At 43.4% G+C, this 12,792-nt stretch overlaps 1 protein-coding gene across 1 annotated transcript; it reads right to left on the bottom strand.

Annotated features, from left to right (window-relative positions):
* Positions 1-3,626: 3,626 nt before the first annotated feature.
* LOC132832399 (class I histocompatibility antigen, F10 alpha chain-like) lies at positions 3,627-12,732 on the bottom strand. The gene is made up of 8 exons (XM_060850360.1): positions 12,511-12,732; positions 11,844-12,104; positions 11,391-11,663; positions 11,031-11,294; positions 8,136-8,240; positions 7,107-7,139; positions 6,421-6,465; positions 3,627-5,354 (listed from the first exon to the last, which is right to left on the bottom strand). The coding sequence occupies exons 1-7, from the start codon at positions 12,557-12,559 to the stop codon at positions 6,422-6,424; spliced, it is 1,029 nt and encodes a 342-aa protein (XP_060706343.1). The 5' UTR covers positions 12,560-12,732; the 3' UTR covers positions 3,627-5,354; position 6,421.
* Between the last annotated feature and the right edge of the window lie 60 nt (positions 12,733-12,792).

Raw genomic sequence — 12,792 nt, 5'->3', positions numbered from 1 at the left:
ACTGTGCTGACACAAGATCATCTCATCTAAGACCTCATTACATCATCGGATTGGGTGAAGCATAATCCATTACCTCCAAACGAAAACTTTAAGAGCGAAATATTTTCCGCGCAAGTCAGGATTGTATTACAATACAGCAATGTGTCTTCTGTATTGGTTATTGAAGGATTTTTCGGTGCTTTTGCAGCCAAAATGGAGCATTCCCAACTTTGTTGTTAGAAATAGAGGAATCTGGCTGAGTGTAGCCTAATAAACAATTTGTGCCCTCGATACTGACTCTACTGAATGGAACCAGCTGTCTGTGGTTTTAAAACTAATCCTGTCCTCTTCATAGTTTTTCAAAGATTATTCACACTATTCATGGCATTCTGAATAATTTAGGCTGATTTTAATAAAGACTCCTATTCTCTTTAATTGGCTTCACTGAGTGAACTTACAGCTTGAATAAGTTTGTCCACCTTTACTGTGGTTTCACATATTTCACTGCAGCACATACTGTACAGCAATGGCTAAGTTCCTGTCTTCCTCCTTCAGATGTTGCTGAGTTGGGTTCCTAAATTGTCCTTTGTCACTTTTCAAGAATGAAGAATGAGGAAAAGTTGTGAATGATGCTAATTGGTCTGACCCGTATACTTTAACATAAACCGTTATGAAGAACTATATTCTCATTTCCAATGGATTATTGGCGTTTCCCTCTGGCTTACTTCTGACAGTGTAAAATTGTCACTGCTATAAACTAATTTTTAAATAAGTTCTGTGTGTCTTGATGCGGGTTTGTTTCAAGAACCCATTGGTAGATGGAAAGCAAGAATATATGTTCATTTGCCTTGTGGCAGTTAATGATGTGTGGGGTTTCACAGTGATCAGTGCTTGGAGCCCAGCGATTCACTACATTAATGATTTAGATGAACAAACTTCATATAATATCTCCAAATTTGCAGATGACACAAAGCTGGGAGGGAGGCTGAGCTGTGAGCAGGATGCAGAGATGTATCAGTGTATTTTGGACAAGTTGAATGAGTGGGCAAATGCATGGCAGATGCAAGATAATGTGGTTGAAGTTCAGCTTATGTACTTTAATAGTGAAAACAGGAAGGCAGATCCTTATTTGAATGTCAATAAATTGGGAAAAAGGAAGGTGCAACAAATGCTGTACAGCCATCACTGAAAGTAAACATGCAGGTGAGGCAGGTGATATAGAACACAAATGATGTGTTGAGCTTCATAGTGAGAATGTTTGAGTGCAGGAGCAACGATGTCTTGCTGCAATTGTACAGACATTTGGTGATACCACACTGCCAATATTGTACCCAGTTTTGGTCACGTTATCAGAGGAAGGATATTCTGCTGATGGAGGGAGAGCAACAAACATTTACCAGATCAATTCCAGGGATATCAGGACTGACGTATGAGAGAGACTGGATCGGTTAGACGCTATGCAGTAGGGGTTAGGACGCTATGCAGTAGGGGTTAGAAGATTGAGGAGTGAGATCTCATAGAAACCCAGGACAAGATAGGATAAATGTAGGGTACATCCCAATGACCAAGGAGTCCAGACCATGGATCACAGTCTAAGGATGTGCAGGAGGCCATTTTGGACTGAGTTGTGGAGAAATGTCTTCATCCAGGGAGTGATGAGCCTCTGTCACACTGAATATTTGGAGGAAAGGGTTAGGTTCAGCTCTTAGGATGAAATGAATCAAAGTTAATGGGGAATAAATGGAAATAGGGTCCTGAGTTGGACGATCAGCCATGATCATTTTGAATGGTGGAGCAAAGTTAAAAGGATGAATGACCTTCTTCTACTCCTACTTCCTCTGTTTCTGTGATTTCTCTCACTGTTGGGGTGTTCACCTTTTATGGCAACGACTCTCACTCTGAGATGTATGTACTTTGCCAACGTCTAGCTTTCACATCCAGCTTTGAATGCTGCAAACATTACCTCAAAGTGGTGCAAAGAAAATATACAGTGAAGGTGGAAACCCATCATCATTGTGTAGAGACGGAAAGCAGCGGTCAGTCTCAACGATGGTACTGCCTGAATTCCTACTGGACATTCTGGATGATCTAGAGTGCAATGACCTGATATCCCACACCTTTCTGTGGAAATCTGGGAATGTGAGTGAGGTGGAGGCGAGTCAGTTATTGTTACTGTCTTTGTTACTGTTTACAAAGTTACAGTCTTTGCTGCTCCATAGTCCCTTACTGTATCCACCTGTGGCCTTTGTTCATTGAGCCCACCAGATGGCTCATGAACTGTGCACAGTATCTGCAACTTTGACAGTGCTTCTGTTACCCATTGGAAAGGGAGGCCCTTTAGGAATGTCAGGCAAGAGTGTTCTCTGTCCAGTGTATTCAGATGGGAGACCAGTACAGAGGGAGGATGAATTTCAAGACCGGGGACCATATTTTTAAGGTGAGAGGAGAAAGAATTTAAACCTACATGAGAGGCAACATTTTTACACTGAGAATGGTTTGTGTTTGGAATGAATTTCCAGAGGAAGTGGTGGACATGGTATATTTACACCATTTATATTTGGATGAGTACACAAATAATAAATGTTTGTCGTGATATGGACCTGTACAGACATTGCCAGGCTGGCACTTTTGCTGAATGTTCTGTAAGTCAATGCAACAGTTGGTGTTACCATGAACGCTGGATGGTTGGTCTTCACCTGGAAACAGAAGTGTGGGGGATTTTCTGCACAATTCCATCCATTCTCTCAGACAGCAACTTCTGCACAATGGTGTGGGGAGCTGGTGTAATTGTCACTTCGCTATCCGCTGATGGAGAGGGAAATCACACATTGATTTTGTAGGTTTGGTCCATGAACAGTAACCTCTGGTAATCTCCCAGTACGGTCTCAGGGCCGCCATCATACATCTCATCGGGTCATTGGATTGATGTGAGTAGGGCACTTGTCTGTCAGTTTCTGTGGCCAGAATCTTCAAGGGATCGGACCAATGTGGGCTCTGGCCACACTCATGGAGAATTCCAGGGTTTTGACCCAGTGACACTGATGAGTAGAGTTATATTTTCAAGCTAGGATGGTGAGTAGTTTGGAGGATGTCATGTAAATGATGGTTTTCCCATGTATCTGCAGCCCTTATCCTTCTGGGAGGTCATGGACATTGATATGGAGGGCATTGTCTAAGTGTTGCGTTGAAGGTTCACAGTTCATCTTGTAAACAGTATGGACTGCTGCTCCGGAGTGTCACTTGTGGAGGAGCTAATTAGTTATGAATGTGGTGCCAATACATTGTCTTCGATGGTGTCAAACTTGATCAGTGTTACTGGAATTGCACACATATAGGTAAGTCAGGAGTATTACATCACACTCCTGAATTGTGCATTCTTGATGGTGAACTGGCTTTGGTGAGTCAGAGGTGAGTTGCATGTTGCAGTATTCTTTGCCTCTAACTTGTTCTTGTAGCCACTGTATTATATGTTCAGTCCAGGTCAGGTTCAGATGAATAGTAACCCCTCAGAGGTTGACAGTGGGATTCAGTGATGGTAAAGCTATTTATGGTCAAAGGCTGATGGTTAGACTCTTTCTTATTGCAGATTATGTGGAGTGTTGGCATAGGACTGGGGTGGACAAAGTTAAAAATCATACAACACCAGGTTATGGACCAGCACATTTATTTGGAAGCACTACCTTTCGGGGTGCTGCTCTTTCATCAGGTAGCTGTGAGACAAGATACAGAATTTATAGCAAAAGATCACAGCATCATACAACTGAAACAATATATTGAACAAACCAAGATTGCTGTTGAGTCTTTCATCTTTCAGCATGGGTTGTAGGTTTTGGTTCATTAATATGAAAATGCCAGAATTTCTTTGAAGTCACATTCTCGAGATAACTTAAGGTGATATGGATCGACTGCCTGCAAATTATATTTTGCTCCAAAACTCAACAATATGTCTGCAAAAACAATTCTGCAAATGCAATACACCTGATAGTCGTGTGTGTGTGTATGTGCATACACATGTATGTGAGTGAGTGCACGTGAGTTTGCGCTTACATGTGCGTGTGCTTGGCAGTGTGTGTGTGAGTGTGACAGAGTATAATCCTGTGAGAGGGCACATGTGTGGATGTGAGAATGGGGGGACTGTGTGTGTATGAGGGACAGCACGTGTATGAGAGAGGGTCTGCGTGAGTGTGTGTATGTGTCCACGTGTGGATGGGGGATGAATTTCAAGACTGGGGACCATATTTTTAAGGTGAGAGGAGAAAGAATTTAAACCAACATGAGAGGCAACATTTTTACACTGAGAATGGTTTGTGTTTGGAATGAATGTCCAGAGGAAGTGGTGGACATGGTACAGTTACACCATTTATATTTGGATGAATACACAAATAATAAATGTTTGTAGTGATATGGACCTGGCATAGCCAGGTGGGATTAGTTTAGTTTGGGAACATAGATTGTTTGGGTCGTTTCTGTTCTGTATGACTCGATGACTCAATAAACACCTCAGCAAAATCTTAGAGTTGGAGAGAGTGGGACAGAAAATAGTGCAGCCTTGAACCCAAGACAGGAAGCTGGAATGCAGGCCATGAGTACGCAGCTCTATTGAGGCTTTGCATGAGGAAGGTTACAAATTGATAGGAGTGTGAACATGGAAACAGTTCAAGTCAGAAAGTGTGAGACTGCAGCATGGCCTGGGCAAGAGGTGGATTCATGACATCTATTCATGACATTACAGTAAGGTAGTGTTGTCTTCCATCAGTATCCAGAGATCTTCCTGTCTAATAAGCACATAGAAAAAGGTTTCACTCAGTATTTAAGGTGCAGGAAAATTCAAATTGAGATCTGGAATGATCCCAGTGATGAATGGCTGATGAAGATCATGTTTATGTGCTGAACTGACTGGCAGTATTGTGCATGGGGCATGACCAATGGGTGTTGTGCTGTGGAGATGAAGTTTCTGCTCAGGAAAAATAACCACACTGTCAACCATTAAAAGTTATTTCCTGAGATTTGGCCATCACCGGCAATGCCCGCGCTTGATGTCCAGAGGGCAGTTAAGAGTTAACTCGTTGCATAGTGACATGTAGACCAGACTGTAATAATTTCTATCCTGGCAGGGCATTAGTGAACCAGATGGCTTTTAACTACAATCAATAAAGATTACATTATCACAATTAAGCTGTCTCTTCATTTTAAATTTGACTGAATTCACATTTCAACATCTGCCAATAGATTTCAATAATCTATTATTAACAAAATGTAGACATTTCACTAAGCCAGACTGACAATTCAAATCACTCCTGAAATTGAGGATGAACAAATTAGAAGATCAATTCCGGCAATGGAAACCTGGTTTCCAGCAAGGACATTAGAGGAACCTGGGGAAGAGAAAAAAAAACTGTTACAAAGCACAGAAAACCCAGCACATTTTATAGCATCTCCCATAAACACCAGCAGTGAAACACAAAAGACCCATTCCCCAAACATCAGTAAAACCCCTCAGACTCACTCCTTAAAGACCAGCAAAACCCACAGGGACATGGAAGATGAGGAGGCCATTCCACTGTTCAATCAGATCTTTGCTGGTGTGTTGCCTCAATCCATTTATATATCTTCCATTTGTCTCTTAATTCTGAGTTTTATAGATTTTAATTCACAGTAGTTCATTTTGCATCAATTACCTTCTGAGAAAGAGAGAGTTCTAACCATTTCCCACTCTCTATGTGTGGAAGTGTTTCCTAGTTTCACCCTCAATAGATCTGACTTTAACTACCTGACGTTCAAGTCCGAGACACTCCAGCCAGTCAAGATATTTCTCTTCTATCTCCACATGGTCTGGTCTCTTGACCTGCTTGGAGGCCTCCATCAGACCTAGACACCACCCACCACACCGCAGTAATTCAGAATCCCAGGAGAGCAAAAGTCAACTCCAGAAACAAACTACAGCGAGAACTCTAGGAATATTGACTCCTTTAAAAGGAGTCAATCAGCTGACAGGAGGCCCCATTCAGGATGAAAGGTTTCCGGATGTTTCTATAGTCCAAATCCCTCTACTTGACGATATCTTGAGGCTGAGTCCAAAACAATGTCGGCCAACTGCAGAAGGACATTCTGAAAGCTTAGTGTCAAACTGCATGAGCTGGTCTTTAGTGATCACACAGGGAGAGAGAGAGTATGAGCTCAGTGTCCACCCTCCAGATCATACAGCGAAAACCAGCCCCAATATAGAATAACCTCGGTTATCCAAACATCAATTATCTGAATTTCAGATTATCCAAACAAGGTCTCAAAGTCTTGTCAATGCTTTGTTTCTTTATGATCAGTTATCCGAACAATCAGTTATCCAAACCTCATACTCCCCGCCCATCTCGTTCGGACAATTGAGGTTGTTCTATATCCCAATTAGAATAATCTACTCACAACATCAACCAACAATATTCATACCTCAGGAAATGGCAGAACTGTCTGAGGATGTCCTTTCATCAGAAGCTGTAAATGGAAAGAGAGGCATTAGAAACTGCTCATTATCACAGTGAAAGAGAGAGAGCAAGAAACAAGAGAGTGAGAAATGCGACTGTGAGACAGCGTGCAAGACAGTGAGAAACATGAGTGTGAGAGAAACAGTGTTAGAGAGAAATTCACAAGAGAGAAAGCATGAGCAAGAGAAAGGAGTGAGAGCGAGAACAGGAGTGAGAGTGAAAATGACCCAGAGATGTAAAAGAAAGAAAGAGTGTATGAGAGAGAGCACACGAGAGCAACAGGAGGATGAAAGACAGATACTCTAGACCAGACAGAGAACAAAATAGAAATTGCTGGAGAATCTCAGCATGGCCCGCAGCATCTGTGGAGAGAGAAAGCAGAATTAATGCTTTAGATTGAGACACCCTGACCCCCTCACCACACCTCCCCCCCCAAAACACACACACACCTCCGAGTACAAAACGTCACTGGACTCAAAATGTTAACTGTGTATTTCTCTCCACAGCTGCTGCCAAACCTATTGAATTTCTCCAGCAATTTCTGCTTTTTCCTCTGTTTCAGATCACGGTGTTTGTGTTTTTGTTTGAAACAGAAACAACAGCTTGTCATACACTAACACAGACGCTGAGATGTCTGAGTTATCAGCTTACTGTTTGTGGGATTGTAGCCGCTCTTCATTCCCCCTGTAAAACAAGGAATGTTCAGTCAGTTCGAGATACTGTCAGGAAATCAGAGGAAATGCTGAAGACCCTCACTCCCATCCAGACTCAGCCTCTCCGACCCACATTGCCCTGAGCTGCTGATGCCCAACAGTGAACTCAGAGCCAGCCCCAGTCTGAACTGTCTGACCTGACAGTCACAATGTGAGACATTCACCCCTCAGACACTCCAGCCTAACATGAGCAACAGGGCACCATATCTCTGACCCTCCTTCACAAATGGAGGGCCTCTCCCCACTGCCTGAGCCATCACTAACCCGGAGACTGACTCCCAAACACAGAGCTTCCTCACAAACTTTCTGAACCCAAACAATGAACTGGAGACTACAAGATATAGGAGCAGAATTAGGCCATTCATCTCATCGGGTGTGCTCCACCGTTCGATCATGGTTGATATATTTCTCAACCTCGTTCTTCTGCCTTCTCACCATAACCCTTGAGCCCTTTACCAATCAAAAATCTGTCTATCTATCTCTGTCTTAAAGACACTCAATGTCTTGGCCTCCACGGCCTTATAGAGTCATCGAGATGTACAGTATGGAAACAGAGGGTTCCACAGAGTCACCACCATCTGGCTGAGGAAATTCCTCCTCAGATCTAAAAGGTCATGCTGTCACACTTGAGGCTGTTCCCTTGGGTCCTTGTGTCTCCTACATCTTCTCCACATCCACTCTGGCCAGGCCTCTCAGTAATGTGTAATTTTCAATGAGATTTGCCCTCGATATTTTAAACTCCGTCCAGTACACACACAGTCCTCAACAGCTGCTCATATGACAAGCTCTTCAACTCTGGGATAATTCTTGTAAATCTCCTCTGGGCTCCCTCCAACACCAGCACATCCTTCCTTAGATATGGGGCCCAAAACAGCTCACAATATTCCTTTTTCCTTCACTACCGTCTGGCCATATGCTTCCAGACTCTCTAATTCCCTGAATGTAATAAAATGGTGGCTCCTCTTACCTTTCTTCTTGTGAATGACAACAGCCACAACAGCGAGAGAGATGATCCCAAGGAGTCCGAACACAATCCCGACAGTAACAAGAACCTGGGAGTGAGACTTTGGGACTGCCAGAGAGAGATAGAGAGACAGACAGGCAGAAAGCGACAGACAGACAGAGATAGAAATAAAATGGGGAGAGACACAGACAGACAGAGAGAGAGAGAGAGAGACAGACAGAGAGAGAAATAAAATGGGGGAGAGAGACAAACAGACAGAGATAGAGAGAAAGAGAGGTGAGAGATAGATAGAGAACCAAGTGAAGCAGGAAGAGAGAAAAAGAGACAAAAAATGTTTTTTAAAAACAAAAATCGGCCTTATACAGGATACATGGCACACAGTGAGTCAATTTGATCCAATCAGTATACACTTGTATTTAGTCACGTGAAGCTGCTCATCTCAGCCTTCCTCATCTACATGTGTTACCATCACTCCCTATTACTTTCTAAACTCCCCTTAAATACATCCTCACAAACTCACTCCCTGCAGCAGTGAGCTTCATATTCTCCTCATGCTCCGATTGCAGATATTTCTCTGGAATTCCTTGCGGAATATTTGGTGACTGTCTTGTGTTGATGGTCCTTAGTTGTGCTCTTCCCCAAACACTGTCTCTGCACCCACTCTTTCAAAATGATTCATCCTTGTAAAGATCTCTGTTTGGGCTCCATTTTTCAAGAGAGAAGACATCAAGCCTCTCAATCCTTTCCTGATACATACACTCACATTTCTGATATTGACATTGTATATCTAATCAGCACCCTCTCCAGTGCCTCAATATCCTTTACATCACATGGCAACCAGAACTGCTGCAGTTCTCGAAATGTGGTCTAACCAAAGTTCAAGATAGAATTGAAGGTGAGGTAGGATAGGCTAAATCTCCCTCTCAAGATTAAAGCCTATCTTTGGGTTTTTTGTAAAGAAATTTCCTTTCTAACAGTTAGCCACGGGTGAGGTCCTGGTAGGTGGAGGGTAGCAAATATTGTGTCGGGCTGCAAAGAAAATCCTGGGAACTATGGACCAGTAAGTTACTTGAGAAGCTTCAGAGAGATAAAATACACATGCATTTGGAAAGACAGGGTTTGATTAGAAATACTTTGCATGGCTTTGTGCGTAGGAGGCTTTGTGCATTCCTGAAGAAGGGCTCATGCCCAAAATGTCGATTCTCCTGCTCCTTGGATGCTGCCTGACCTGCTGCGCTTTTCCAGCAACACATTTTCAGCTTTGTGCGTAGGAGATCATACCTCACAAATTTCTTATAATTCTTTGTTGAAGTGACCAGGAACATAATCTAAATGGATTTCAGCAAGACCTTTAAAAAGGTTCCACATGGTATGCTGCCCTGGAAGGTTAGATCGCATGGAATTCAGGGGAAACTGGCAAATTGGAGATACAAATGGCTTGATGCTAGGAAGTAGAGGGTAATAACGGAAGGATGTTTGTTGGACTGGAGGCCTGAGACTAATGGTGTGCCTCAGGGGTCAGTGCTGGGCCCATTGCTGTTTGTTATCAATATCAACGATTTGGATGAGAACATACAAGGTAACATTAGTAAGTTTGCAGATGACACTGAAACAGGTGGTATCGTGGACAGTGAGGAAGGTTATCAAATATTGCAGCAGGACCTTGATCAGCTGGGGAAGTGGCAAGTGGAGTTTAATGCAGATAGGTGTGAGGTCTTGTGATTTGGAAAGTCAAATCAAGGTAGGGGTTTCAAGGTGAATGGTAGGGCCTTAAGGACTATTGTGGAACAGAGAGACCTTGGAGTTCTGGTGCACAGTTCTCTGAAAATGGAGTCACAGGTAGCCAGAACAGTGAAGGCAGCTTTTAGCACACCAGTCTTATCAGTTAGGGCATTGAGTATAGTTGGGAAATTATGTTGCAGTTGCACAGGACGTTGGTGAGGCTGCACTTGGAGTATTGTGTTTTGGTCACCTTGCTAATAGAAAGGATGTTATTAAACTGGAAACAGTGCAGAAGGACGTTTCCATGATACAAGGGACTGAATTATGAGGAGTAGTTGGACAAGCTAGGATGTTTTTCTTTGGAGACAATTGTTTTGATCACCAGAATCCAATGACTAATCATGCTGACTATTCATTGTTACACTGAGTTGGACAAAGATCATCAAGGAACAATGTTAAATAGACTGGGCTACAATTCCAGGATACACTGGATGCTGCCATGCTGAAATATCAGGATACATGGATCCTATTGGACATTATTATCCCTGGATTCACTGGACTGTCTCATAATAAAACATCTCAGGATCTGTTTCTCTTTTTTAATTCACAGAGATATGGGTGTCAAGCGAGTCTTTACAGTCATTCCCTAGTTGCTCTACAGAAGGCGGTGGTGAGCTGCCTTCTTAGGCCAATACAGCTTATGTGCCGTAGGTGGACCCACAATGTATTTCCAAGTCAGGATGCTGAGTAACTTGGAGGGGAACTTGCAGGAGCTGGTGTTCCCAAGTATCTACTGCCTTTGTCCTTTGAGATTAAAGTGTCCATGGACTTGAAGAGTGCTCAGGAAATATGGTCAACTGAAAGGACATAGCTGGTTCTGTCACACACATATCAGATGATATACTAATACTTTAATCCTTAACGATCCTGGATATTAAGATGCTGGGCAGCATTACACACCAGAATACACTGGGTGACATCCTGCTGTAGTGTCCCTGATTCACTGCCTTAATTACTGTCCTCTACAACTGATGTGAGCACTGTGACACACTGACAGTTCATATGAACGTCCCTCTCTCTACCCTGGAGCGTCCTGCTGAAGCAGCTCAGCTGGTCCTCTCTCTTGTGATCCTGGTCTGAGTCCGGTTCCTCTCTCACAGTGAGAATCAGTCTTACCATAAATCACCACCAGCTTCTCCTCCAGTCCGCTGTGCTCCACCTGACAGGAATATTCAGCCTGATCCTCCAGATCAAACTCTATCCATTTCCGGATCTGGTAGGTCCTGTTGTGATTGGGCAAGATCCCAGTGGAGAGGGTCTCATCGATCAACACTCCGTCCCTCCACAGAGTCACCTCAATGGCTTGTGGGTAAAACCCAGTGACGAGACAGGACAGCCAGTTAGAATCACCCAGACGGGCAAAGGACACATCAGGGGGAACTGGAGGAGAGAGGAAGAGGAGTCAGTGCAGGAACATAGAGAAAGAAACACACAGGCACCATGAAATTTAACAACTCTCACTCCCTGTCCACTCACCGACTCTCAGCTCCCTCTGACCGTACTCCAGGTATTTCCTCAGCCACTCGATGCACTCCACCTCCAGGTAATGCCTCCACCTCTGCTTAACCACCACATCCTGGTCCAAACGGTTTTTGATGCTTTCCGCCCAGGGGACTGGGGTTACCCACACCTTGTGGTCCTTATCGAAGCTGATCAAATCTTGCCCGTCCCATCCTCTGAGGTTGAACCCAATTACAGTCCCATCATCCCTCAGGTCACAGCCAGTCATCATCTGGTAAATGTGAATCCCTGTCAATCAGAAACACAAGTTGCTGATCAGAGACAGAGACAGTTGGTGTCCCCTCCAACCATTCCCACAGTCAGTCGGTCAATCTCTGGAACTCAGATTCACTCCTAATTTCTCCCATTCCCACCCAGACTCCTCAAATGCACAGGAAGATGTCATGCTGTGGGACAGTGAGCACTCACCCCCTGTCTGGTTGGTCCGTGACATAAATGTCAGAATATCGCGTTTGGCACAGTCTTCTCGCTCCTGAGCAAGAAACCGTTTCCGCTTCCAGGCCTCAGGTCCCTCGCTGTCCACCATCCACTGTTCCCGGGGGATTATATCCTTGCGATTGCTGTCATACATAGCAAACTGGACCCCGTCCACATAACCAACAATCACAAACTCTGGGAAATTGGGAATCGGAGTCATACCAGTGATAAAATACCGAAGAGAGTGAGTTTCTGAAACACAAAAATCAGGGCATGAATTCCTGAATCATGAATCATTTTGTTCACCTTTTCTCCAGCACTGGAGAGAATTATACAATTCACTTCAGCTTCATCACGTGATGTTGTTAACTTTTTTCTCTTTTCCTTTTACTTGAAAAAAAGTCTACCAATTTTATATTTTTACTTTTCACCCTGTAATGTTCAACAGATCTTTTGAATTTCGCAAATACAGATCTTTTGGCCTTATGGTTAAATCTCGTACGAACCTAAATCATTTAAAACAGTGGATTCACTGACGTTTAAAACCTGTAATTAGATAAATATTACCCTATAAATCATTCTGACGGGAACATGAACAAAGGTTAAAGCCCCAGTTCCCAGCCTGGCTCTACTCCTCACTCACACCCCCATTACTAACCTGCAGAGAGCTCTCCCCATAGAAGCCCCAGCACTATCAGTCCAATCATCGTGACTTCAGTTGACAGTCATGGTGGATAAATTATTTTCCAGCGGACTGTCTCAGTCTGTGAGCTGTCATCGAGAATGATATTAAACTGTTCTGAAGAAGAGTCTTCAATATCTCTCCCAACAGATTTTTCAGCACTTTGCTTCAGTTCCTGTTACTGCCCCTCTCCACCGAGACTCCTTCACACTGATTGGTCCCAAACTATCATCGATCCAATCACAATAAAACGACTCA

The sequence above is a fragment of the Hemiscyllium ocellatum genome, chromosome 35 (genome assembly GCF_020745735.1).
Source record: "Hemiscyllium ocellatum isolate sHemOce1 chromosome 35, sHemOce1.pat.X.cur, whole genome shotgun sequence".
In the NCBI taxonomy this organism is placed as follows: domain Eukaryota; kingdom Metazoa; phylum Chordata; class Chondrichthyes; order Orectolobiformes; family Hemiscylliidae; genus Hemiscyllium; species Hemiscyllium ocellatum.
Note: the sequence above shows the minus strand (reverse complement) of the source record. Positions and strands in the feature narration are given on the sequence as shown.

Coding starts and splice junctions, on each gene's coding strand:
- LOC132832399 (XM_060850360.1), bottom strand. CDS start 12,559: ATGATTGGACTGATAGTGCTGGGGCTTCTATGGGGAGAGCTCTCTGCA. Junction 8,241..11,030: donor GAAGCTGGTGGTGATTTATG/GTAAGACTGATT, acceptor TCTCTCTGGCAG/TCCCAAAGTCTCACTCCCAG. Junction 7,140..8,135: donor TGTCATTCACAAGAAGAAAG/GTAAGAGGAGCC, acceptor CTTGTTTTACAG/GGGGAATGAAGAGCGGCTAC.